The following is a 26,755-nucleotide window of genomic DNA, read 5'->3' as shown; positions in this document are numbered from 1 at the left end:
CTCCAGGCCCACTCTGGGGTGCACTGGGCCATGGAGAACAGAGGAGGAGCCGGCCTAGAAACACAGGTGCCCAGAAGGCTGTGGAGACCCAGGCCAGGTGGGGGAGGGAGGTGCAGAGGCTGCAGAGACCGCCCGAGGTTCTCCTGCTGCGCAGGGCTCTGGGGTCCCCAGACTGGAGGACCAGCGTTGTGGTGCAGATACACAGCTGCCTGTGGAGACCCGAGGCCGAGGCCGTCTCCTCCTCCAGGAGAGGACGTAGGACCTGGTGTGTCAGTGTTCCACCCTGGGGTGGGCTCAGTCGCATGGCTCCCTGGACTGAGGGGTGTATGTGAAAGAAGCCTCAGTTGCCACTCTTGCCCTTCCCCAGGTGTCCTGCCCTGCTCTTGGGAGGTGACCTCTGTGTTTTATTCTGGCCACAACCAGCAAAGGGCAGGTCCAGAACTGGCTGTGGCTTCAAGGATGAAAAGCTGGTAGGAGCTGGCCTGTCCAAAGCAAATACGGGAGCCTCCAGGACGACCACGGGGCTGGAGCCTGTGGAAGAAGCCACCTCTGGCTGCCCCTGCCGAGAACTAGGGAGTGGGGGTGCCCTGAAGGGGCTCGGTTCCATCTCTCACCTGCCCACGTTAGGCCAGCTGTTGAGAGCTGAGAAGTGCTGAGAATTCTTTTAAAAAGGGACTGAAAAAGGAGTCATTTATTCAGCAAACGTTTATTGAGCACCTACTGTGTGCCAGGCACTGTTCTAAAAACCTGGAAAAGGAGGGTTTGGGGCAGACTGGATCCGTCCCAGTTGAAGTTTTCTCTTCCAGAAATAAGACTAAAGGTCCTCCTCCCTGAAAGGTGGAAGGCCAAATTATAGGAGGTGGAAGCCTCTAGAAGTGAGAGGCTGGGGGAGGCCTCTAAGGAGGATGTCTTCCCTGGGGGTAAGACAAGTCCCCAGACTCAAGGCCCCAAGGGCTGAGCTGCGGCAGGAGGATGGCCCTACATCACCTCCGCTTCAGCACAGATATACAGGACTTCTTGAGGGGCCCGATCTGCAGATGGGCATCCACACTCTCCAGGAAGAAGGCGGGCTTGAGTCTGTGAGCGAAGAGCCCTGCCAAGTGGCTGTCCAGGCGGCTCTGGAAAGGGTCAGCAGGGGAGGCCGGGGCACCCCCGCGACGTGGCCGGGAGGCCTTCAACCTCCGCAGAAGGCTCATCTTGCCATCGCGCACGGCGTAGAAAGCCAGGGCCCGGTCAGCGTACTCCAGGCAGATCCCGACCGTGGGCGAGAAGGGCTGGGGGAGAGCCAGCTCCAGCCCATGGAACCAGACGGAGAAGTTGCGTCCATTCCACTGCAGGCAGCAGGAATACGCGTTGCGGCCCAGCCGGCCCCGGTCGTAGGGCTCTTGTGGGGAGAAGCCTTCGGCCATGACCCCCACACTGACCCAGCCCTCAATGATCTCTACCTCCCAGTAGTAGGTGCCACGGTCCAGGGCACCTACCCCCAGCACCTGTTCGCAGTGGGTGAAGCGAGTGGGTGACTCGGGGTAATTGATGGGACACAGCACTCTCTTGACACCTTTGGTTCCAAAGAGTTGCAGGAACTTGTCTGCCGTGTCGCTATCCAAGTCCACGATGTAGGCGACTGACCCCACAGATGGAAGAAAGATGCAGGGCTCAGGGTCAGAATAGGATGCGATGGTCCCCGCCCCACTTAAACACAACTACACCCCTCTTCTGCCACCTGCTTAACTGAACACCCCAGGAGGCGACCCCAAACTGACTTCATTCACCCCAGGGACTAGGGAGGGGTGTCAGTACCACGTGGGAACCGTTTATGAGACCCCTGGGGGAGCAGGAGGGCAGTGTCTACTTACATTTGAGGAAATAGTCCCTGGGAATGTCACTCTCCAGGAGGTTTGTGCTATCAGGGTCCTGGGACTCGCTGTCAGCTGCAGAAGAGGAGACAGTGGCAAGCATATCTCCCCAGACTGCCCGAGGCAGAGCTGAGCACAGTGCACACCCCAAAGCCTGTGACTGCAACTCCCTCCACCCACCTCCCTCTCAGAGTCACCTGGGGACAGACACACACCCAAACATGCCCCCTCATGTGCTCATACACGTCTGGCCTGAGCTGTGCATCTCTTGCTCCTTGGGTCTCAGTCCCTCTGAAGCTAGAAGCTAGGCTAGAAGCTAGCTAGCCCCTCTGCCCTCCAAGCTGTAGCAAAAGAGCTGACTGGTCATCAGAGGTGGCGGCTCCAGTCCCTGGCAGGTTTGAGGCCCCTCCCTGTGCCAAGAACAGTTTCCCTCCTCCATTCCTGAATGGGCACCAGGCCTGGGGGCCTGTGTGAGGAGCCCAGGGGTGAGTGAGTCACCTGAGGGGACACTCACCTTCTGAGCCCGGCTTCTGCAGCCCGTCATCACTGCCCAGCCCCCGCAGCTGCTCCCACTGGCTGGCACAGGCTGAGGCCAGCACATCTCTCACTGCCCGGACGGCTTGAGAGGACTTGGTAAAGCTGAGCTCCCTGGGGGGACCAGGTCCAGGGCCGCACCCCTCTTCCAGGGCCAGCCGTAGTGCCAGGAGCTCCTGCACCACGCAAATGCTGGTTAAGTCTCCACTGGTCACAGTGCCTCCAGGTGTGGGGGCAGCCCCACCCAGAGCCTGGCACTGCCCTGGCAGGCCGAGCACTCGCCCCGCCTCCACCTTCCACCCGACCCCGGTTCCACTGTGGCACATGAGCTGCCCTCACCTGCAGGAAGCTGACTGAGTCGGCTTCCGGGACCTGACTGAGGTTGTGGCGGGCCCGGCTTAGACGGCTGCGTTGTTCCTCCTGTCGCCGAAGGTCGCCCTGAGAGCGGCCCAGCATGGCAGCCTCCCCCTCCTCGATGAAGCCTAGTACCTCTGTTTGGAAGCCCTGCAGGGCGGCTGCAGCCTCGGCAAACAGCTGGCTCACCCTCTCCCGCTCTGCCACAGCGGCACTCTGTAAGGACGGCGGTGGAGACAGCAATGAGGGCAGAGAGCAGGCCTGGCTTTTGACCCCACAGGGCCACCCTGCCCTCTTAGGGGGATGGAGGAGCTGGATCTGTGACAGGTCAGGGGAGACACTCAGGCTTGGTGGGGACTGACAGTGCTCTGAGCAGGTCTTTTTTGGAGTGATTGTACCATGCCAAACGGTCACTCCGCCCGGAGGTGCACAGGGATGGGGTTAGGGAGGGTCTGACCTTGATGAGGGCCACCGTGCGCCGGGACTGTGCGATGCAGGCACCCAGCTCATCCATGCGGTCCTCCACAGCACTCAGGACTTTGGGCTGCTCAGCCTGTGGAGGACATCTCTTTGAGTACTGGGTCAGGCCGAGGTCCCAGCCCTACAGAGTTCCTGGGACTTGCCAGGGTAGAGGGGAGTGGTGACCAAGGAGAGATCTGTGCTTGGGTGGGATTGGAGTGGCCATCATATTCCATAATGCCAGAGGTGCCTTCAGCCCAGGGGGGTGGCATTACCAAATTCCGGGTGAGGGGGCAGGCTGACCGTGGGTGTCTGCCTCCCTCTGATCAGCCCCTTCAATACAGGGCCATCAGCTATCCTCCCATCCCAATGCTGCTGAAATTCATTTGAGAATTTCCTCAGTGGGGAAGAAAGTGGGGTGTGAGTGTTACCACACAAGAGGGCATTAATCAGTCCTGGGGATCACTGTCTCTAAAGAGCCTGTATCCCCAACCCAAGCCTGAAAAAAGGGGATTCCGGGCAAATCCCCTGGGTCTTATGAGTCATTGCTCCAGGCAGGAGAGACGGAAAATCCCAAGGCCAGAGGCGTCTGGACCCGGCAAAGGGCCAAAGGAAACTGGGGGCGGGAGGTAGCGGTCGCTGCGCACATGCTCCCACCGCAGCCTGGAACAGTTAGACAGAGGACCTGTGTGTCCAGCCTACCCTCTGTCGCACTCTGTCGCCTGCCACACCCATCAGATTTGCCCTAGGCAAATCTGAGCTGGGACCGGCTGGAGCCAAGCCGCATCAGCACCGCTGCCGCTGCTGGAACTAGCAGCTCCCGGCCCCTACCAGGCTCTGGGAGCCTAACCCGGCTTCCTGCCGCCCCGGAGACACTAACCCATGTTCAAGTCCCCTGCCCGCCCTCCGTGTCCTCTTTAGCAATCTCACTAGTCCCTCCTTCCCACCTTCCATCTCCACCACCGCGAGCAACTGACATTGTCAAGCCGGGACTGTAAAGATCCTCAGAGGAAATTAAGACATAACCCAAGAAGAGCGTGGGATCCATGGCCCCCGGCCCGCTCGCGCTCGGTCAGTCACCGCCCCCCCGCCGCTGGCCGCCTGAGGTGCCCACACCCCACCTCCTGGAGCGCGCGCTCTTGCTCCAGTGTCACGAGCTCGTGGCCGCGGTGCTCCTGGGCGGCGCAGGCCTCGCACAGGCATACGCGCTCCACGCGGCAGTAGCGCTCCAGCGGCCGCAGGTGGCGCGGGCACAGGCTCTCCTCCAGCCGGCGCAGCGGTGGCACCAGGCGGTGCCCGCGGAGCGCGGGGCTGCGCTCGTGCGGGCCCAGGTGCGCGGGGCAGAAGGAGGCAAGGCAGGAGAGGCAAGAGAGCGCCGCGGGCAGGGCCGCGCCCTCGGGGCACGCGTCACAGCGCACGGGCTCTTCCCCGGTGGGCCATGACTCTGGCGCGCACGGAGCGGACGGTTCCGGAGCGCTCGGCGGAGCGCTGGGTGCCGAGGGCTCCGGCGTCGTGCCCCGGGCAGGGCCGGGGGCCGGGGAGGGCATGGCTGGGCCGGAGCCCTGGCGGAGCTGCAGCAGCTCGGACAGTGTGTGGTTCTTGCGGAGCTGCAGGCCGTCAGGGAAGGGCTCCTGGCACAGAGGGCAGCGGGCTGCGCCTCCGGAACCGCTCGTGCCTCCCGCGCTGCGATGCGGCCAGAGTGCGCCCAGGCAGGAGAGGCAGAAGTTGTGGCCGCAGGGCAGCGTCACCGGCTCCCGGAGCGGCTCCAGGCAGATGGGGCAGCTGAAGGGCCCGCTGCCGTCCATGGCTCCGCGGCCGCCTGGCGCCGCCTGTTCTGCTCCCGCCTGGGAGGGACCCGGACCGTTCGCGCCTCGGCGCCGCCCCTTGGGACAAATGCCAAGGGTCCCGCCCCCCACGTCCCTCCCTCGGCTGGGCCTGCCCTCAGCGCAGCCCGCCCGCGGGTCCTCCAACGCCGGGCCCCGCCTGACTTGAAGAGGCTCCTGCGCTCCCGCCCCTCCTGCGTCCCCACCCGGAGCGCTCTGAGGGAGGCGCTGCTGAAAGGGTGTGAAAGGCAGGAACGAGGGCAGGGAATTCGAGTGGGCACACAGGAAGGAGGCTGGGAAAGAGTTCCCACCCACCCTTGGTGGTCGGGCCCAGATCTGTCACGCCAGCACCTTTACGCTCCACTCCAGATCTCCTTGGCACCATTTAGGAAAGTTTGTGAGCTGCTGACTGCAGAGAAAGTAACTGCTGATGTCTGTATGTTTTTGCCCCTTAGCGACTTTATTTACCCCCAGTGGGGAACTTGGACTTTTCTAGACTTGGAATGGGAAGTTGACGTCACCCTCCAAGTCCCTGGTCCATGGACTCTTGCAGGCATCTATAGTGCGCCAGGGCCGGAACTGGGAATTCCCCAAGGGGAGGCATTGGTTAAGATTTACCTAGACATGTGCTTAAAATGGTTTGTCCTCTTGTAAGTTATACCTTGATAATGTTAAAAAAAAAATAACGTCAACGAAATGAGTGTAGCATTGGATTATAACCCAAAGTATGAAAAACAAATCCATGAGTCCATGCTAATGCTAACAAGTAATTGGATAAATGAATAATGGGGAAGAGTAGGCTCATTTCTCATTCAGGAGAATTCCAAATACTTTTTGTAGATTCTCCAAGGTGGAGCATAATTTCCCACTCCTTATGTGTGACTGTGCATAGAGACTTTCTTCTAAAAGAAGCAAAAGAGTATTTTCACAGTGGAGAAACCTGCTGAACCCCATTTTAACCAGGTTATCAAGGTCAACATCAAAGTTAGTATGAACCGACACTCCTCCCCATCCCCACAGGACCAGGAATTGAACTTAGACCCTTGAACATTCTAGGCAAGTGCTCTAACACTGAGATGACATCCCCAGCCCACCCCCACCCCCACTTTTTTTGTGACAGAGTCTTGCTGAGTTGCTTAGGGTCTCACAAAATTGCTGAGGCTGGCTTTGAACTTGCAATCCTCCTTTCTCAGCTTCTTGAGTCGTTGGGATTACATGTGTGCTCCAACGAGCCTGGCAGAATGTCTACTTTAGAAAGATGCTATGCTGCTGGGCATGATGGCACAGGTGTGTAATCCCATTTACTCGGGAGGCTGAGGCAGGAGCATCACAAATTCAAGACCAGCCTGGGCAACTTAGTGAGAGCCTGCCTCAAACGAAAAATGCCTGGAGCTGCAGTTCAGTGGTAGAATGCCCCTAGGTTCAATCCCTAATACTGGGACGGGGGAGCAGAGTCCCCCCACTCCCCGACATTCTAGGCAAGTGCTCTACCACTGAGACGACATCCCCAGGAGGGGTCGAGGTCTGTTCACATCAGAACCTGCCACAAGAAAGGTCTAGGGTCAGAGTTTCTGGGAGCTACTGTAAGAAACTGGATAGTTTAAAAACATCAGAGGCTTGGGCTCAGTGGTGGAGCACCTGCCTCTCATACGTGAGGTCTAGATTCACACACACACACACACACACACACACACACACGCATGTACACAGAGTTATTTTCTCACTATTCAGTAAGGCAGAATCTGAAATCAAGGTGCCAACAGGCCATGTCCTTCCAGAGACTCCAAGATGAGCCCACTCCTGGCTCCAGTTTTTTGTTGAGCTGGCAATTCTTGGTGTTCCTTGGCTTGTCAGTGTATCACTGTAATATTGGTCTCTATTGTCACATGCCCTCTTCTCTGTGACAAATTTCCTCTTTTTTTCTTTTAAGCCAGTGCCTTGCAAATGCCAAGCATAGGTTCTCCCACTGAGCTAAGCTACAACCCTGGGCCCAGATTTCCTCTTTTTATAAGACATCCATTATTAGGTTAGAGTCCTCCCTACTCCAGTATGCCTTTTTCTCTTTTTCTTTTTTTGGTACAAGGAATTGAACTCAGGGGCACTTAACCTCTGAGCTACATCCCCAGCCCTTTTAATATTTTATTTAGAGGCAGGATGTCCCTAAGTTGCTTAGGGCCTTGCTAAATTGTTGAGGATCCTCCTACCTTAGCCTCCCAAGCCACTGGGATTATAGGCGCACACCACCACCCTGGGCTCCAATATGTCCTCATTTTACTTACCTGTTTGTCGATACCTGTCACAAGCGGCAAGGAGGAGTCAATGAGAGTAAATTTGGTCCAAAATCAATTGGCTTTTATTTGATGCTGATCACACAATTATTATAATTATTCTAACTTTAGTCACACCAATATCACACACAACTTAATCACTAAATTATTATAAGACCCGAATAAGCAAGACTCACTCCTTACTGAGACCCGTTCCTAAGGGTCTCAAGACTCCTGTGTGACGTGTCTTGAGTTGAAGGGCAGCGACTCCCAGAGGTCAATCAGGAAGACAGCTCAGGAGATCTCGCTGGGGAGCTCCCTCCGGCCGGAGTCCTGATTGGCCAGGATGGTTGGAAGGCGAAGGGGGCGGCGAGGTCACAGCAGGCAGGATGTACACGGGCAGCTCCGCTGTCGTGGAAGACAAGGCAGGTCCGCAGTCACTTCCATAGCAACGCCTCGGTCACGGTCAAGACGACCAATGTTCCAGCAAGTCAGTGAGTCTGCTCCAGGCTGGGCACAGCACTGGCGTCATTGGTGTAAAATGGGGACTGGAGTTAGGCTCAACATGAGTCCTTTTAAACCCTTTTTATCAGACCCTGCCAGCCAGTCTTGGTCGGGGGAAGTCAGTTATCTTACTCGGGGTCAGTTGCACATGTCTCCAACTTGGGGCAACACCACATCATTACTTCATTACAGCACAGAGCACTCAAGTTACTTTTTGCAAGTTACAAAGCATACAGAAGGTCACACATTTAATTTTGCTCCTTACAGTACCCTATTTCCAAATAAAATCACAGTCATGGGTGTGGGGGTTAGCACCTGAATATTTTGAGGGGAGCACACAATTCAACCCATAACAGTGCACAAGTCAGGAGAAACATAGAGACCACCCAGACTAGCAGTGCAAGGGGTGATGAGGGTCCCTGTTTCTCTTTCTGTACTCTAGGACCGTGGCCCTTCCTCAGGCTTCAGCACACACTGCAGCCACCACTGCAAACCCTTGCCCATCCCTCCTGCCTGGCATGCATGGCTGCCTCTGCTTCTCAGGCTCTCCAGGCTTAGAAGTGGGATAATCTTAAATCCCTGAGAGCAAGTTCTTTTGTTTTTGTTTGTTTGTTTTAACTGGGGATTGAACCAGGGGTACTCTACCACTGAGTTATGTCCCCAACCCTTTTTATTTCCTCAAGACAGGCTCTTGCTAAACTATCCAGGCTGGTCTTCAACGTGAGATCCTCCTTCCTCAGCCTCCCAAGTTGCTGGGTTCACAGGTGTGTGCCATTGCCTGACCAGTCTGGAAAGTTTTAGACGGCATTTAATGAGTCAGGAACCAAAGAGAAAACTCAAGCAAAAGAGTGCAGATGAAGAGAAAAGGATTGCTACTCAGCCTGGAAGTTCCTCAGGCAGGAGCACCACCCAGCAGGCTCCCAAGCAGGCCCTTTCAACCTGCACCAGTTTTTTGATTTCGATGCTGGGGACGAACCCAGGGCCTCATGCATGATAGGCAAGCACTATACCATTGAGCTGCACCCACATGCCTGAAGTTTTGTTTTGCTCTTTTTAAAACAGTTTTATTAAGATTAATTAACAAACTGTACAATCTGAGCATTTTAAGTGTGCAACACATTCTTTTTTTCGGTGTTCACAGGATTCTTTGTCGTGGGCCGTCTTGGGCAATGCAGGATGGTGAGGAGCATACCCAGCCTCCAATCACAAGGTGCTAGTCATGACAATCAAATTTGTCTCCAGACATTGCCCAGTGTCTCTGAAGGAACAACTCTCTCAGCTGGGGTCCCCTGTTTTATCCAAAGTTCTCAGACTTCCCTCCCACTGATGCAGAAAGCTGTTATTCTTTGGTCCCACAGAAAGACAGGGATTGTCTCCTTACTCCCACCTCCCCGTGTAGCCATCAAGGCTTTGTCCTTTAAGCCCTTCATGGGCGCCTCCCCTGGGCTGTCATCCAAGGCTTTGTGGAGGGTCTGGGTTGGGGACAGTCTGTGGAAGTGAAGCAATAAGGAGGGAGCCAGTCTACTGCGGACAGGAGCCCTGTGTGTGTCAAACCCTGCCTTAGTTAGGGCTACTGTAACAGTACAGAGTGGGGGGCTTGTAATCAGGAGACGTTTATTTGAGGAGTCAGGAAGTCTGAGTTCAGCATGGACTGGTTCTGGTGAGGGTCCTTTCCCAGGTTGCGGGTTGCTTACATGCTGTGTGCCCAAACATTCTCAAGACGTTTCTGAGAAAGAGGACCCAAGAGCTGGGGCTGCTTTGATTGAGACACTAACCTCCTGGGGGCTCCATTCTCAAGAACTAATCACCTGGCAAAGGTCCCTCCTTCTTGGGCGTTAGGATTTCAAACATGTGAACTCTGGGGGCACAGACTCATACTGATGAATGAAAACTCCTTTCAGGTAGGGTACACATGCCAAAAGAGGTACAGTCCATGGCTGGGATTCATGGCGAAGACTGGGGTGGGGTTGTGGAAGTGGCATTTGAGCCCGGCTATCACTGGCTGCTATGGCTCAGGCAGGCAGAGAGGGTGCTGGGAGAAGATCTTCTGGACAGAATTTGTAGTGGAAGGGGGAAGCCTGGGTGTGCCCAGCTTGGCAGGAGGCTGATAATGAGTTCCATACGTTGGTTGTTGGTTTAGAAGAGGAGCTCTTGATCATGGCCGTCCCTTGTTTGCCAAGACCGCGGGGTGTCTGGAGGCCCAGGCATGAGCACCACCCTGATCGGAGCTGGCTGCGTGGATTTTGGATTTGCTGAGACCACAGACCTATGTGGTTCAGAGGGGAAGGACTGCTCTCAGGTTGCAGAGATGTGTCCCAGCCAGCCAGCCCTCTGTTCCCCTGCCAGCTGCCCAAAGTCCCCTCTGCTTGAGAAGCTCTGCTCCCTCAGGGTGATGCCTTTTTATTTTTTATTTTTTTTTTGAGATAGAGGCTGGTTTGGAACTTGTGGGCTCAAGCCATCCTTGACCTAAACCTCCTGAGTATCTGGGACAACAGGCTGTGCCACTCCTTCTGGCACGGTGGTGGCCTCATAATAGCACATTTCCATGATCAGAGTTTCAAAGTTGTTGCCCAGTGTCTGAAATCTTTTTGAAATAGTTGACTATCAGGGGCAAGGGTAACTGACACTTTGGGCTCAGCAGGAACTTGTTCACACCTGCCTCTGGCACCATCCTTACGAGGACTCTGTCTTAAAGGGCGGCAAATGGAAATCTGACAGGTTACACATCTTGCCATAGCTGGTCGCACAGAGGAGGAAGGGGAAGGCGCAACCTGAATAACTAAACTGCGTACAAGAGTCTGGCTGCAGTATTGCTTAATAAACAAACCCACAGAGAGAACAATAACAAGCCAGAAACGATTCAGCCGATGAGAACAATTAGAAAGCTATTCCTAGTTTTACTGCACCTCCTTTGAAGGGGATCCAGACTGTGCCCCTAACAGCACTTGTTTTCTTTTATGCTCTTTCCCCCTCTCTAGACTGGGGATGAATCCAGGGGAGTTCTACCACTGAGCCACAGCCCCAGCCCCTTTAAAAAAAAATATTTCATTTTGAGATGGAGTCTCACCAAGTTGCTGAGGCAAGCCTTGAACTTGAGATCCTTCTTCTTCAGCTTCCCTGAGTAGCTGAAATTACCTGCGAGTGGTAATCACTGAACTTGGTTTTCTTAATGCAATTTTTTTTCCAGTGCTGGGGATCCAACCAAGGCCCCATGCATGCTAGGCAAGCATGTCACCACTGAACTTCATCCGCAGTCACGAGGTGAGAAGCAGGGCAAGAGTGGAGTTGGCAGTGTTGGCAGAGGCCGGGAATGGTTACGGTATGGAAGGAAGATCTTTTCTTTTCTCTTTTTGCCAAACACAGTCGAGTATCTCTTATTTGAAAGTGTTGCAAATAAAGTGTTTCAGATTTTAGAATATTTTCATGCATATGAGATATTTTGGGAAGAGGGCCCAAGTGTGAATATAGAATTCATTTCTTTTTGTCGTCGTTGTTCTTTCTGGTTATACATGACATACAGAGTATAACTTCCCATTCTTGTGGTTGTACATGATGTGGAGTATAATCATATGTGAACATAGGAAAGTGATGTCTGGTTCCTTCCACCGTCTTCCCCATTCCCATCCCCCTCCCTTCCCTTCCTTCCCCTTTGTCTAATCCACTGAACTTCTCTTCTTCCCTCCCCTGCTATTTTAGTCAGCTTTTTCACTGCTGTGACTAAAAGACCCAACTGGCACAATTGTAGAGGAGAAAAAGTTTAGTTGGGGCTCACGATTTCAGAGGTCTCAACCATAGACAGCAGGCTCTATTCCTCAGGGCTCAAGGTGAGGCAGGACATCATGGTGGAAGAGTGTGGCAGAGGGAAGCAGCTCACATGATGATCAGAAAACAGAGAGAGACTCCACTCTCCAGATATAAAATAAATACCTCAAAGGCGCATCCCCAGGGATCCACCTCCAGCCACACCTGCTGGCCTTCAGTTACCACTCAGTTAATCCCATTCAGATTAATTAATTGATTGGGTTCAGACTCTCATATCCCAATTATTTCTCCTCTAAACCTTGCATTGTCTCACACATGAGTTTTTGGGGGACACCTAATATTGAAACCATAACACCCCCTTATTGTGTGTTAGCATAGCAGAGAGAACATTTGGCCTTCGTTTTTTTGGGGATTGGTGTATTTGAAATTCAATTCTGTTTCATGTCCACCTTATACATGAAAGGTGACCCATGGCTCAGTGGTTAAGTGCCCCTGGGTTCAATCCTTGATACGAAACAAAACAAAACAAAAAACCCAAACACTTTATTGTGCCAGGCACACACCTGTAATCTCAGCAACTCAGGAAGCTGAAGCAGGAGGATTGCAAGTTCAAGGCCAGCCTTAGCAACTTAACAAAAACCTACCTCAAAATTTAAAAAAAAATCAAAGAATTGGGGACGTGGCTCTCAGTGGAAAAGTGTTCCAGGGTTTAAGCCCCAGTATGCACCCTCCAAAAAAAACCCCAAAACATTTATTGTGAAATGTTTATTTATGAGTACTTAAAACACAGCTATGGGTTTAAAAATTTACAAATGCAGACATCCTTGTATACACCACCCAGACTATGAAGTAGAACATTTCAAGTAAAAAAATGACTTTGGGCTGAGTATGTGGCTCAGTGGTAGAGCATTCGCCTAGCATGCACAAGGCCTGGGGTTCCATCCACCCCAGCACAGCAAAACAAAAAACACCCCCCAAAACAAACAAAAACTCCTGCCAAATGGTCCAGCAACCCCTCTTTGGAATGAGCACAAACATACAAGGATCTTCATGGAAACATGTTCTGGAATAGCAAAAACCAAACTGAAACAAAAGGAGCTCACGCCTGCCAGTACCTACACACTTCACTACATCTGATTCCTGTAACCCACAGGGCGGGTTAATGGGAGGTAGAGGTCTTGCTGTGCCAATTTGCCTAAGTTACCTGGCTGGGCAGTGGTGGATGGGCAGTCACATGGTTGAGTGCCGCAGATCTGCCTGTAAAAAATATCCAAATGCTCATTGTCTGAGTCAGATGCAGTGGTGCACATCTGTAATCCCAGCAGTTCAGGAGGCTGAGGCAGGAGGATCACATGTTCAAAGCCAGCCTCAGCAACTTAGTGAGTCCCTAAGCAACTCTGTGAGACCCTCAAAATAAAAAGGTGGGGGATGTGGCTCAGTGGTTAAAGTGTCCCTGGGTTTGATCCCTGGAACCAAAAAAAAAAAAAAAAAAAAAAAAAAAATGTTGTCTTATGACAAACAATTCTACTTTAGGAATTTAACCTAACTCTAAATATGGCCAAAACTTCCTGCTAAAAGTATTCATCACAGTAACATTTTTATAGCCATAAATAAAACGATTTAAATGTTCAATAATGGGTAAATAAATTTGATAGTCATTAGACTGTTTCTTGGAGTCATTTGTGGTTCACCTGCCTTCGTGGGGACTGCTTTTTTGTCTGCATGGTCTCCTGGAAGGTAAACTAGGGCTGATAGATCTTATTTGGTCACCTGTGCTCCTCTGGAAGGCCAGGAGTACCATGGGCACTGCTCTAGTCTGTGAGGCCCAGGTAATGCTAAGAACTAGGTTCTGCTCAGGACTAAGGGCTCCTATTTTATCCCCTTCTGGTCCCTGTTCCCTTCAAAGCAGCTAGAAAAGTAAACTCAGTTTGGGCTCCCCATTGCCTGCCTCTGAGTTCATTGAGGCCAATGTCCAGTCCTTCTAGAACTCTGGCCTCAGGTCCCCAGGTCAGAGGCTGGGCTGCACTTGGGCATACAAGGCACAGTGGCACCTGTCCCTAGCCAAGAGTTCCATCCTGTGCCTTCCTCAGTTGAAACCTGAGGTCTCTCCCTGGGATCCTGGAGGGAGCTTGGCTCCAGGCTGATGGCACAGGGTGAGGGTCCTGCCCTCTAGGAGCCAGAAAACCGGACAAAGGGGCCGACTGAAGAGGGCATGGAAGGTGTGCAGGAGCTTGGTCTGCGGCTCCAGGCTGTAGAAGGTGAGGCAGCCTGAGGTCAGGTCCAAATCCATGCCCACGAGCCGCCCAGACAAGCTGGGGAGGCGCTGGGCCGCTCCCTCGTGCCAGGCCTGGATGCTGTCCTCCTGCACACAGAGGCCCCAGGAGGAGGGCCCACGGCCGATATTGTCTGTGTGGGTTCCCTGCTTGTGTCGCGTCAGTTCTGGGTAGGCGACACCCAGGGTCACTGAGTGGCCAGAAGCACGCACCTCCCAGTAGTGCCGTCCAGCCTGGAAGCTCTGGGAACACTGCACCTGCCAGAGCTCAAAGCTGCCTGGCCTCGCTGGCCCCCGGGGCTGGCGATGGTGCTTCACCTGCTGGTTCTGGTGGGACAGGCGCAAGTGGCGGTTGGCACTATCTGGGTCAAAGGTGAGATTGCGATAATCTGTTGGGGAGAGATGGACACAAATGGGCAAAGGTGCCATCCTTTCCCTGGGGCGGGGGGGGAGAGAAACCACCAAATATCTGCCAGGCGTACTGCAGGCTGAGCACTGGGTGTCATCCAGCATTTGATCCTTACTGCCCTTCTGGGGTGGAGTCGTCTAGGAGCTCCACTTCACAGGCGAGAAAACTGAGGCTGGGGTAAGCTAACTTGGTAAGGAGTGAGAGATGAATCATGAGGGCTGCAGGTCTACGTGATCAGAATCTCTCCTTTAACACTATGCCGGTTGCACCTGCTGCAGGGCAGATGTGGACGAGGTGTGCATGGGAAGGACCATGGGACAGATGACCTGGACAGGACAGCCACAGCAGGTGCCTCCTGACATGCTCAGACAGACATGCACACACAGGTACACACAGACAGGCCTTGGGCCTCCTTACTCTGCCAGAGTTTCCTCCTCAGTGGACACATCGGTGTGCTTGAGACCAGTGCCAGGGGACCTGGGACCTCTAGGGGACAAAGCAGTGTTAGGGGAGTGGATGTGGAGGCCAGAAAGGCTGAGCCCTGCCCTTTCTGCCTCTTAGTGGGAGAATATCTGGGCCCAGAAAGGTAGGGAGAGGTCTGGGGTCAGCCTTACCCATGGGGCCCGAGTTAGCAGCCTTGGCTGGCACCCTGGGGGGGTTCCCCTCTTCCAGGAGAAGACCACATAGCAGGCTCAGCAACTCCTTTAGGTCACCCAGCTGCTGGTCTTCGTCCCACTGTGGAGGGGTCAGTGGCCCAAGGGGCTCTGGGGGCTCAAAGAGCAGCTGTGACTCCTGAAAGCCCAGGGAAAACCACAGTGAGCCCAGGCACAAGGGCAGGGAAGCCTGGCCCTGGTCCACCACCCTTGGGCCTGGTACCTGCAGGAAGGTCTGGTCATCCACTTGCTCCAGGAGACCCTGGACCCTGTGGCCATATTGAGCCAGGGCCTCCAGGTGGTTGTGCAGCCGCTGCTCCTCTTCCCTGGCCTGTGTCAGCGCCTGTGTCTTGGAGGTCTCGATGCCCTTCAGCGCCGAGGCCCTCCGCATTTCCAGGGCCTGCAGCAGGCAGCTGAACTTGCCAGAGACCACTGAGGCCAGAGTGCAGGCCGCGCTCTGTGTGGGCACAGGAGGAGCATCAGGGTGGCCAGGCCTTGCACTGCACCAAGGCAGACCTGGGCTCAGGGCGAGGATGTGGGGAACCCCTTCCCCTGGGGGCCCAGCATCCTGCCCAGTCCCTACTCCCTGCTGCCAGGAGGTGTGTTCAAGATAGTTCACATATCCAGGGACCCTCTGATGTCCTGTCCCCACAGGACAGTGTGAGGATATGGTGGGGTGAACATTGACAGGCCCATACCTGGATCTGGCTGCTTTGCTGCTGCAGCTCCTGGAGCTGGGCCTTGGCCTGAGTGGCCTGCTGTTGGGTGATCTCCAGTTTGGCTCTCAGCTGGGCCTGTGGTGCCCACCCAGGCGACAAACAAGAGAGGGCCAAAATTGACTGTGAAATCTCCCTTAGATCACCACCAACACCAGCAGAAGCTGGGCACCCTCCATGTGCCACCCAAGTCTACGGTGACCAGAGGGTTAGCACACAGCACCAGCCTCAGCATAAGCCTGGGAGAGCTAGGTCAAGTCCCAGGCCTTGACAAAGCCTCTGCTTCCACTGCTGCAGATGGTGCATGGGCAGCCTAGAAACCTTGGGTTGAAGATCCAACTTCCAGTTCCTGATCCATTTATGCCTCTTGAAACCTGAACAACCTGGGGCAGATCCCCTACCCCCAGGTGGGCAATAGCCTGTTCTCCACCCCCAAGCAACAAATGGGAGCAATAATGCTGGTGTAGGAGAACTTGTAGGGAAAAGGCATTTGACAAAGTACCAGAGCTATCTGACAAGTGGGCACTCCAGTGCGTACGGGCCCATGTGGCAGGGGGACCTCTCTTTGGTTGTGTGTTGATTCCCTTGAGAATTGAAACATGTTCTCATGGGAACAGGAAAGACCATGCTGATGCTGGAAGTCCTGTTCCCTGGCCACTGCTAGGACTTGGTTCCTTGCACCTGGTCAAGACTTACTACTCCATTCTGCTCCTCCCAGTACCACGCTGAGGTGGAGACTAGTATCCACTCAGATGAGGAAATGGGCTGAGTGAGGCTGATAATTTGGTCAGTTCTCAGATCTTCCTGAGTCTAAAACTTGCCCAGACCCTCTGCCTCCAGCACTACAGCCCACTGAGAAATGTAGAAAGCTGGGGGACAGCCCCTCCTGGCTCACTCAACCCTCCCTGAGGGATGGGCCTCTGTCCCCTTACCCCTTGGAGTATTCTCTCTAGTTGCCTATGTTACCTCCCCTCTCCAGCAAAACCGTTCCTCTGGACCATGTGCCATTTGGCAGAAACTCCTTCCCTGGCCCTGCTCCTGTTGCTGTGGTCTCATGGTCTCTGCTGCAGACTCTGGGCCTGGCTCAGTCTCCTGCACCTGCCATGAGCCACGAGGAACATCTCATCCTCATTCTCGGTGTCTTCAGCAGCCACAGGGATAGCCCTCCAATGTCCTGAAGCCCTTTCCTTCATTCCATCTCAGCCACTCACTCCTGTGACCTCCTAGCACCAGCTCCCAAATCTCTGTTTCAGGCATTCATTTTCTGACCATCACCTCCTGACCCTTACATGTTCCGGCTCATCTGTCCCCGTCTTCCCAGACCCCAGCTATGCAACCCTCTTCCTCCCCATCTGATGGGCCTCCTGGCCACCATGCACCAGCATCCTGCCACTCCTTAGAGCACCCTCTCCCTCCCATCCCCCGAGAATTCATTCCAACAAGGGCACCAGCCATAATGGTGCCAATCCGAAGGCCATTTTTGTCCTCTCACCTCCTAGCAGCATGGCGCACCCTGGATCACATTCTCCTTCCTGTAACCTGTCTTCCAGCCATCGTGCCACGCACTCTCCCAGTAGCTCCTGCTTGATTTGACTGCAGGCAGGGCTTCCTCTGTCCTGGGCTCAGAAGACCTCACTCCTTTGAAGGACCATCTTTCTCCTTCCTGCTCAGCTCTCCTCTGAGATCTTAACAGATGCCTATGATCCCTCTCCTGGCTTGTCCCACTGGTGTCCCCAATCCCAAACTCTGCTCTCCACTCATACTTCTCAGCACACATGAGCCCCAGCACTTGTTCAATACAGAAGCCCAGAGTCCCTAGCTGCTCATGTCCAGTCCCCTGCTTCCCACCTCCCCAAGGCACTGACTCTCTCACATAGTTTTTCTTCCCCTGACTCCAGCTTCTCCTCGTCCCCAAGTTCCTGCTGTGGACCTACCTACTTGGGTCTCATCTCCTGCCCCCCCCATATCCCAACAGGGATCTGTCTTCATAAAGTTGGGATTTCACTGATGCCCTGTTCCTAGCCTTCGAGGGTTCTCCACCCCTGGGTCTCTAGAGACAGTCAGCTCCTCACCAGGCCCCACTGCTGCTCATGGTGTGGCCCCTGCTGATTTGGAAGACCTCCAGGAGAAGTGCCTGTTCCTTCCCACCCACTGAGTGTGGCCCAGGCTGCCTGGTCACCGGGACTTCCCCCTCAGCCTTCACAGTTACCTAAAAGCCACTTCCCCTCCCTCCTTCTGGCCCCAAGCAGGGTTGCCCTGTTGGCTATTGCACGGACACCTGCTCTCCTTTCTGCAAGTTACAATACTATGTTCAGGGTGTTGCTGGTGGTGGTTGTTGTTTTTGGTATGGAGGAATTGAACCCAGAGGCACTTTACCACTGAGTGACATCCCCTGTCCTTTTTATTTCTGAGACAGGGTCTCATTAAATTTCTGAGGGTCTCACAAAGTTGCTGAACTTGTAATCCTCCTGCATGAGTCTTCCTAGTTGCTGGAATTACAGGCATGCGCCCTGGTGCCTGACAATGTATTCAGTGACCCCTTAAGTGGATCCTAAGTCTCTCCAGGGCAGAGACCACAGATGATTTATTTATCAGTATGTTCCCTCTCCCCTCATACTGCAGGGGTTCTGCGCATTTACCGCTGCACACGACATTCCACCAGGGTCTGGAACGGAGTCGGGGCCCGCTCCAAACCCGCTGGCTTTGCATTCAACCGGAGGACTGTACTGAGCAGCTCCGGAGACCCGGTGGGCCCTGGCGGGGGCCGGTGACCCCATAACTAAGTCCGGGTTCTGGGCGCCTCCAGCCTCCTGCTGCAGCCGCCCGCCCCCGCCCGCGAGCGCCGCGCCGCGCGTCTGCAAGGTTGCGCGGCCTGGCCTCACCCGCCCGGTCGACCCGGCGGCGTCACCTCGCGCTCGCGGCGCTCGGCTTCCAGCAGCGCCCGCTCGTGGAGGCCACAGTCCTGCACCGTGCAGACGCTGCACACGCAGCGGCCCTCGGTGCGGCAGAAGAGCTCGAGGGGACGTCCGTGGTGAGGGCAGCGCGCGCGAGCGCCGGGGTCCGCGCCAGGGCCCGCGCCGGGGCCCGCGCCAGCGCCGGGGCCGGGGCGCAGCATCTCCAGCAGGTCGCTGAGCGCCACGTTGCGGCACGGCTCGGCGCCATCCGGGAAGGGCTGGCGGCACTCGGGGCACTCTTTCTGACAGCTGCGCCAACAGTTCTGGATGCAGGCCTTACAGAAGTTGTGGCCGCAGGGCAGAGTCGCCGGGTCCTGGTAGAGCCCCAGGCAGATGGCGCAGGTCAGCTTGTCCTCCAGCTGCAGCGCGGCCATGGCGGAGGCAGCAGGCAGGCAGGAAGGCAGGCAGGTCGGCGCCTCTTAAAGGGACCAAGACTGGCTACTGCGGGCGTGGCTGCCGCGGGAGGAGCCAGCACCCCGCCTAAGAAGGCAACGTACCCACTAGGGTAGGTGCTGGGCGCCGCGGGTCTACACTTGCGTGGTCCTTCTCCGACCGACGGTCTGCGGGGGCCCATGCCACCCTGGTGGTCGGAGCTGGGCTCTGGTACCTCCATCCTGCTTCCCTAGGCCCAGCCTCCAGAGATCTAGAACCCCGCCAGGGCTGGAGGCTCTCCCGGCCAAGGGCCATCAAGGAACTTGGGCGGTTAAATGTAGGAGACCTGAGTAAGAACCCCAGGGCACAGCTGGAGCTCAATAAATGCTCCCTCCTGAGCAGAGGTGCTGTTGCACTTTTTCCTGGAGCTGTTTCCAGGCACTTGCTAGATTGGGGCGTCTCCCTCCTCTGGGTTGAGTAATTTTGGTTCTTTTAAAATAAACAGCTAGATGGAAATTTCTGATCACCAAGAAGCCAATAAACGTTTTTTTTTCAAGGGCCCCCTGAAAGGACACAAAATCACCCTCTAGCTGTCGAGCTCCCTGTTAGGGCGAGTTCCTGGCTTGGAACTTCAAGCTGTTCTGGAACTCCAATTTTTTTTTTTTTTTTTTTTTTTTTGGGTGCTGGGGATCTGGAACTCCAATTTTTATTGGGTAATCCAAACATTTTGCCTGTGGCTGAGCGGAGAAGGGGCTTGAGCACTTGCCCATGGCCTCCCTGGGCAACTCTCTGGCCAGGTGAGTCAGGAGGGGTAACTCCTCACCAAGCAAGCCTGATCATACCTCAGATTCGGCACCACATCCTCTGCAGTGATACACACCAGCATCTTTCTGGAAAAGGAGCTAGATCCCCCCTTGACCTTCTGGAAGATGACCTTTCAGGAGGGGGAAACACCTAGCCCCCCAGTGCGCCCTCCAGGGTCTTGGCATGGAGGGTCTCTGCAATGAGTTGTTGCCTTGCCTGGCAGCTTCTCGCCCCAGGTATGGGGGCAGGAGTCTGCCACCTCGCAGAGGCACTGATGCTTAGGGCTGGCACATTTGTGTCAAGAGCTTATGGGACTAAGCAAGGCCCAGGGCCCTCCTTTTCTTCTGTATGTCTTCAGAAGCCCCTGGATCATAGGTACCTGACCCCATCTGGAAGTGGAAGTGAGGGGTCACTTTCTGAGATGGGAAGAAACCCTCTTCCCACCCATGAAGCAGTACAGCTCCAGCAGGGGCACTCTGGCTTCTCCTGGAATACAGACCCAGACCAGCAAGAGCAGAAATCGTCTTTATTCACACCCTTCCTCCCCCCTGACAGTCTCCTTTATTCCAAGCCTAGGGCCTGATGGGACAGGCCTGTAGAGGGGCTGCCTCAGGCAGGGGCCAGAACCCCAGAGCTTGGACCACAGGAGCGCTTTCCTTTTTCTGCCAGTCCAGCGAACCCTCCAAAGGGGGTGCACTCCGACTGCTCAGTAGATGCCATAGGTGGGCTCATGACTGTCCCTATACCGGTCCAGATAGCGCAGGGGCTGACGGTGTGGGAAGCGCTTCTGCTTGGGGTGGTAAGGGGGCGGCCGCACAAACTCAAACACTGGCTCCCGCATGTCTGTAAGAGAAGTGAAGGGCCCAGGGGTGGACTCCTGCCAGCAGCCATGTCCAGCCAGGGGACACAGGAAAAGTCCATGTGCTCAGGCCCACCCCGCTTCCCCTTACCCAGAAGTTGGTGGAAGGTTTGGGTGACTGAGTCATCCCAGCGGCACTGAAAGAAGGCCAAGCCAGCGGGAGTCATGGCGTCCTGGTGTTTCTTGTAGAAATCAAAAGTGTGGAAGGTCCGCTGGGCCAGCTGGTAGCTATAAGAGAGTACATCTGAGAGTGGGAGGGGGCACCAGAGCCCTCCCCATCCAGGCAGCTGGCAGGCCTCTTAGGGTTGGCCTGTTATACTCTTCTACCAGTCTCAAGGTTTAGGTCAAGAGAGGACAGGGCTGGGGAGACAGCTCAGTTGGTAGAGTGCCTGCCTCACAAGCACAAGGCCCTGGGTTCAATCCCCAGCACCAAAAAAAAAAAAAAAAAGGGACAGAGCAAGAGCCACCATGTTGGGGAAGCTGCTCTGAGCCTGGGATATGTGTGTGGGGTACAAATTACCAGGGAGAGGGGCGGGTGTCCTCGGAGAAGTCGATTGGCTTGTCTTGCTTGAAGAGAAGAAAGGTAAAGCGGTGGAAGCCAGTGCCTCGGGCAGGGAAGGGGGGGAGGTAGGGACAAGTCTCCTGTCCGTCAGTCACTCTGTTGCCTGGGATGTTGGTTCTGGTTGGAGGAAGTATCAATTAACTGCCACTTGTAGGAGCTAGGGTCAGAATGTAGACTCTCGAGGCTGATGTGGGGACAGACCCTGGCCAATCTCTAGCCCCCAACATGATACCAACAGGTAAAGGGAGCAGGAGGGGCCCAGCAGCCAAAGGGAGACTGACAGCAAGGCCAGGCAGCCCATGTACCAGGACCTGGGAGCCAGGGGTCTGCTCAGGCAGGAGTTGGCCTGGCCTGGCACTGGGGTGGCAACTTTACCTGCCCAGGTACAACTCCCCAGAGGGGAGGGTCCTGCTCCACAGGTTGGTAACTGCAGTTGAATAAAAATGACAAACCAGCCTCCCACTTACCAGCTTTAATTACCCAGAAGTCCCAAAGCTGCGGTCACCTGCCTGACCTTCCCCTGGCCTGGTGTTCAGAGCCAAGAGCCACTAAGAAAACAGAGGCAGCCCGGTCTGGATTGCCTGGGGTGGGACAGCCCAGTGACTCAACGACTGTTGGGAGATGTCGCAGCTGGCAGAGGCCTCGCCCAGTTCTTCCCCCCTTTGTCACAGTGCCCCTCGAAGGAGGTAAGACACTCGGTGTCAACATCCCAGGTTTACAGGTGAGGCGATGGGCTGAGATGAAGAGGCTGTGGGAGCCAGCCAGGCCCACTGCTGCTTCCTTCTGTGGTCACCTTCAAGACACCACTTCATCAAAGGGCCCTGATGCCCCAGGAGGCACAGGTGCGGGCTCACCTCCTATGGTTAAAGGCTGGGGCTGGGGCTCAGGGCTAGAGCCCTTGCCTAGTGTGAGGCACAGGGTTTGATTCTCAGTACCACATAAAAATAAAAGCACTGTGTCCATCTACAACTAAAAAACATATATCTATATGAAAATAATAAAACCTATGGCTAACCTATAGTGGAGCCAAGACCAAAATTCAGGGGTTGTTCTTTCCAGGTTCCCAGGGCGTCTCTGCATCCCCTGACCCAGCCCTACCCCCAACCAGATACTCACAGCAGCCAGTGGACATACTCGGCATCTGGCTCCAGCAGGTGTCCATCTGCACAGAAACATACCACTAACCAGGGTCCTCCCTTGGAAGGAGGTGGTGCTGGAGCTCTCCATCTGGTTTGGCCCAGTGCCCTGACCCAGGGGAGACAGGAGGCTCAGCAAATCCCAGAAACCTACCCAAATTGGTGAGCAGCAATGTCCACATTGAACCCTCATCTGCCTCATAGGTCACCTCTGGGGCCTGGGCAGCCTGGCAGGGAGAGAACAGGAGAGCTGTCACTCCAACCAAGGACAGACAAGTACAAACAATTTCTTTCTGGAGGGCTACAGCTTGAAGGGGGTCTTGGAGAAGGCAGCGTTCACTTGGCTTAAATCAGGCCCCTTGACAGCTGCTCGGAGGCATGTAAGCAAAGAGATGCTTACAGAAGGAGCCCTGCAGAGTTGCCTGTCCTAAGACCTAAGTGCAAAAGGACCACATGCCAAGGGACGAGGTCTGGGCCTAGGCTCCAAAGACAGTGGCCAGTCCCAGGAATGTGCAAAGATGGAGCTTCTTTTTCCTGTTTTGTATTTTTGTCTTTGTCACTGTCTTGTGTTGTTTCCCAGAAAATCAAAAAGACACAGAGATCAACAGAACCCCACCCAGGGGGTGTGAACGTGCGATGGGACCTGTCGTGTGTGCCTGCAGGGCAGGGAGAAGGGCACACTGCATGGTACCTCAGTTGGAGTCACTTCATTGCCGTGGTACACAGGCATCAGGTCCTCCTCACCCACAGCATAGGCCACGTGCAGGGGAACCCAGGGCACGAAAGTGGCACCGTGGAACAGGTCTCGGTAGAGGCCGTAATACTCAGCCAGGCGCTGCTTGTGATAGGGGCCGCAGGTCCTCTCCCACTCGGCTCGCACAGCCTCCAGGGGGATGCTGGCTGGGAAGGAGTGAGGCCAATCAGGATGCAAGGTGGGGACAGGGACCCACCTGGGGACCCTCCTCAGTGAGGGCTCACCTGTGCGGAGGCGAGCAGCCCGCTCCTCTTCCACACTGGTCCGAAGCTCCCGTAGGACCCGCTTCCGTTCCTGTAACTGTTGGGTCCGGCAGACTGTGGGTGGAGGCAGCCCAATGTCAATTTTGTCTTTGGGATCTGTGGGGGAGGATGCGTTGGAGGAAGCAGGATTACATCTCTTGGCTGAGCTGCTGTCCCTACCTAGTCTTCCTGCTCTGCAGTTCCAGCCTCTGCGGCTGTCTTTCCCTTTGACTCACAAAATTAAAACGCATTGTGCAGTGTGCTTCCCGGATCTGAACAGGGCCAGATAAATATATAAGATATAAGATGCGGTTGTGTTTTCTGATATCTAGACCAGGTCACACTGAATCATCTGGGTCACGGGAAATTGAAGCAGATGAACATCCTAATTAGTCAGGATTCACAACTGGCCATGGACATGCACCTGGTCCTTGGAGGGATGAACAGCTGAAGCCTGAAGGATCAAAGAAGCACTTCTCACCTTTAATGGACAGATAAACTGAATAACCTTGGAATTTTGTTAAAATTCAGATTTTGATTCAGGACCCTGCATTTCTTTCTTTTTCTGGGGTAGGGGAGTGGGACTGTGTATTGAACCTAAGTAGCCTAGTATATTCTGAGCCTTTAAAAAATTTTTTTTTTAAATTGTGGGGGCTGGTCCCCAACTTGCCATCTTCCTGCCCCTGGCGTTCCAAGTAGCTGGTATTACAGGCCTGCACCACCACACCAGCTCGGACTTTGCTGTTGTGGTTCTGGTCCCAGAACACAGTATAAGTAGTAAAGAGCTGGAGACTTTCAGTCCTATATCTTTGTCTATTTATATTAGACACAACCATGTATCAAGCCCTCATCAGGAATGGTATTAGTAAAAAATTTCTGTATCCTATAATCCTCACAGCGATTTGGTGACAAACCCACAATTATTTCATTTTACAAGGCGAGAAAACTTGAGCTCAGGAACTTCACCCAGAAAAGCTTGAGCTGTGGTTTAAATTAGCCTATTCAGAGTGCATACGTATGCCTTTAAGCACCATAAAAATTGCCTCTATAAATGCTTTCAAAAAGGTGGTGCTCAGTAAGAGTTCAGGTTGGGTCCCCAAGTCTCCTGTCCCAGGGCTTTAATTTAGCAAAGCACCGCACACCTTGTGCTAGGAACTGCGCGGATGCAAGGATTCAATGGTGGGCAAGTCAGGCACGATCTGCAGGGAGCTGCCGAGAGACCCAGTGGCCAGGGCTACGTGGAGTATTTTAGGAGCAGAGGAATCCCAACCGGAACGGTCAGGAAAGGCTTTCAGGAGTGGCTATTTTAGAAGCTGGAACTCTAACGTGGCGGAGGGGATTTGCCCGGTAGGGCGCTGAACGCGCCGCAGCGCAGAGCGCAGGCACGCCCGGTGCCGGGGGCTCGCTGGCCGCCTCCTCCGCGGGGGTCCGAGGTCCGCACCTGTCTTGTCCCCGAAGTGCTCCCAGTAGGTCCGCCACCAGTGCGGGGCCCGCGCCTCCTGCTCCGCCCGGCGCCGGTAGCGGTCGAAGCTCCGGTACTTCTCCAGCTGCTCCAGGTTGCTCACGTCGATGTCCGCGTTGGGCATCGGCCCCAGCGGGGGCGTCCGGCGGCTCAGGGCGGCTGCGGGCGGAGAGCGGGGCGTCACGCGGGCTCCGGCCCGGCCGAGCCCCAGGCCGCCAAGAGCTCCCCGCCCCAGGGCCCTCACCCGAGGAGCCGAAGCCCCGCCACGCCCGCCTCCCGCACAGCGCTGCTCGCCACCAGGGCGCCGCCATCTTCGCACAGGCCGCCGCGGGACGCCGGAGCCCGCCCAGCGCCCGAGCGCCCCGCCCGGCGCCGACTCCTCCCCCGCCGGGGCCGGCCTGGCTGGAGTACGAGCGGCCACCAGGGGGCGACGCATCCCGGCCTTGAACCGCCTCCTGGAGCGCTCAGGGGCGCAGGCGCGAGTGCGGAGGCTGCGCTCATGGCTTCTGCAGAGCGCTCGAGGTGAAGTTTCAGATAAAGGCCTTCCCATCGCCCTTGTAGTTCCGTCACTTTGCCAAGAACCAGGTATAATAGTGCGACCCTTATAGAGCTGTTAGGAGGAGGGAATGAATTAACGTATAGAAGTTGGAGTACGTGCTAGCACTAGATCTCCAATTTACAGTTATCCACGCAGCAGCATAAGGGACTTGTTCACACACACACGGGATCATCTCTGCCAGGGCTCAGCATTGCTCTGCGGATCCAGTCTAACAAGGTAAAACTTGGTAGCCGGGGTGATCTAGACCCTCTTCCGTCCCCCCGCAGTCCCTCTGCCCTGGAACACAAGCTTCCAGCACAGCACACCCTCTGTTCCTCCACAGTTTGCTCTCCAGGCCAGAAAACCTTTCCACACGTTATCTCTTTGGTCTTTTACCTTCTCACTTTTCCCTGTGGCCTGACTGCCTTGCAGCACCAGAAGAAAGGTCCCTCTGGAAAGTCTGCCCCGACATCCCAAACGGGGGCTGGTGGCAGGGTCAGTTGCTTTGACACTAGCAGAAGCTTGACCCTCACACTCACACTGAAATGGACTGAGGGTTCTCTCCATCCAGCAGGAAGTGGCCATACCTGTTCATAAACAGCAAACACCTAAACCTCTCACCATCACTTCTACTTCTAACAGCGTGCACCTGCTGTCTGCTAAGTGGTGAGGGCCATTCACAGGCCAGTAACACCCAGACCTGCCATGGAGGAGTGGCTGCTTACTGTGAGGTTCCCACCGATAAAACAGTGGAACTGAACAGTGTCAGCACAACTGGATTGTGCATGATCTTTTTGGCCTCCTTTGCTGTTTCACCCTTTCATTTCTGAATCCTCTTCTGTGTGACTGTAAAGCCACCCCAGGCCTACAGGCCTCCAGCAGCACAGAGGCTTGGGGCTTGTACACTTCCTTTCTTATTCTCTCCGCCTGGAAGACCTTAAGAATGCAACTTGCTTAGACTTCAATTATTTGAGAGTACTAGCATGGATTGCCACATGTCAACTTGAGGCAAATAATATGTATGACAACTCTTGGAACTTGAAGCAATGGCTCCACCAGTATTCCTCTAACAGGAGCTAAGCATTTGGATTATGACCCTGAAGGAAATGTTAGTTTTTTCCCTCTGGTGCTGGGGATCGAACCCAGGGACATTCTACCACTGGGCTACACCCCAGCCCTTTTCAAAACTAGGAGACAGGGTCTTGCTAAATTGCCCAGGCTGGCTTCAAACTTGTGATCCTCCTGCCTCAGCCTCCCAAGTAGCTGAGATTCCAGGTGTGTGCCACTGTACCCAGCAGGAATTGTTACGGTTTTTGAATAGGGAAAGACCAGCAGATACTGACACTCCTGTATGCAGCCCTCTCTGATGTCTGTGGCCTGGGAGAAAGTAATGTATAGTTAGGCTACTGTGCTGGTGACAGCAATGCTGAGCAGTTCCTGGCACTGAGGAGAGGTCAGTCAAG

General features: G+C 54.9%; 3 protein-coding genes across 7 annotated transcripts; all 3 read right to left on the bottom strand.

Moving 5' to 3' along the window:
• Nucleotides 1–687: 687 nt before the first annotated feature.
• Trim47 (tripartite motif containing 47) lies at nucleotides 688–5,074 on the bottom strand. The gene is made up of 6 exons (XM_047545288.1): nucleotides 4,325–5,074; nucleotides 3,202–3,297; nucleotides 2,730–2,960; nucleotides 2,371–2,566; nucleotides 1,857–1,931; nucleotides 688–1,624 (listed from the first exon to the last, which is right to left on the bottom strand). The coding sequence occupies exons 1-6, from the start codon at nucleotides 5,006–5,008 to the stop codon at nucleotides 984–986; spliced, it is 1,923 nt and encodes a 640-aa protein (XP_047401244.1). The 5' UTR covers nucleotides 5,009–5,074; the 3' UTR covers nucleotides 688–983.
• A 7,965-nt stretch (nucleotides 5,075–13,039) lies between these two features.
• On the bottom strand, nucleotides 13,040–19,366 carry Trim65 (tripartite motif containing 65). Of its 5 annotated transcripts, XM_047544008.1 has the most exons (6): nucleotides 18,518–19,364; nucleotides 15,592–15,687; nucleotides 15,117–15,350; nucleotides 14,855–15,032; nucleotides 14,658–14,726; nucleotides 13,040–14,220 (listed from the first exon to the last, which is right to left on the bottom strand). In XM_047544008.1, exons 1-6 carry the CDS (start codon nucleotides 18,935–18,937, stop codon nucleotides 13,646–13,648), a joined length of 1,572 nt encoding a protein of 523 aa, XP_047399964.1. In that variant the 5' UTR covers nucleotides 18,938–19,364; the 3' UTR covers nucleotides 13,040–13,645. The 5 variants fall into 5 exon arrangements, with proteins under 5 accessions (XP_047399964.1, XP_047399966.1, XP_047399965.1 ...); XM_047544010.1 differs by lacking the exon at nucleotides 14,658–14,726 and having other exon boundaries at nucleotides 18,518–19,366; XM_047544009.1 differs by lacking the exon at nucleotides 15,592–15,687 and having other exon boundaries at nucleotides 15,117–15,393; nucleotides 18,492–19,364.
• Nucleotides 19,367–20,247: 881 nt separating this feature from the next.
• Nucleotides 20,248–25,152, bottom strand: Mrpl38 (mitochondrial ribosomal protein L38). Its single transcript, XM_047544014.1, has 9 exons — nucleotides 24,999–25,152; nucleotides 24,734–24,913; nucleotides 23,275–23,409; nucleotides 22,988–23,196; nucleotides 22,451–22,523; nucleotides 22,277–22,322; nucleotides 21,119–21,277; nucleotides 20,690–20,826; nucleotides 20,248–20,582 (listed from the first exon to the last, which is right to left on the bottom strand). Exons 1-9 carry the CDS (start codon nucleotides 25,063–25,065, stop codon nucleotides 20,446–20,448), a joined length of 1,143 nt encoding a protein of 380 aa, XP_047399970.1. The 5' UTR covers nucleotides 25,066–25,152; the 3' UTR covers nucleotides 20,248–20,445.
• Between the last annotated feature and the right edge of the window lie 1,603 nt (nucleotides 25,153–26,755).

Source organism: Sciurus carolinensis, chromosome 3, assembly GCF_902686445.1.
Source record: "Sciurus carolinensis chromosome 3, mSciCar1.2, whole genome shotgun sequence".
NCBI lineage: Eukaryota > Metazoa > Chordata > Mammalia > Rodentia > Sciuridae > Sciurus > Sciurus carolinensis.
Note: the sequence above shows the minus strand (reverse complement) of the source record. Positions and strands in the feature narration are given on the sequence as shown.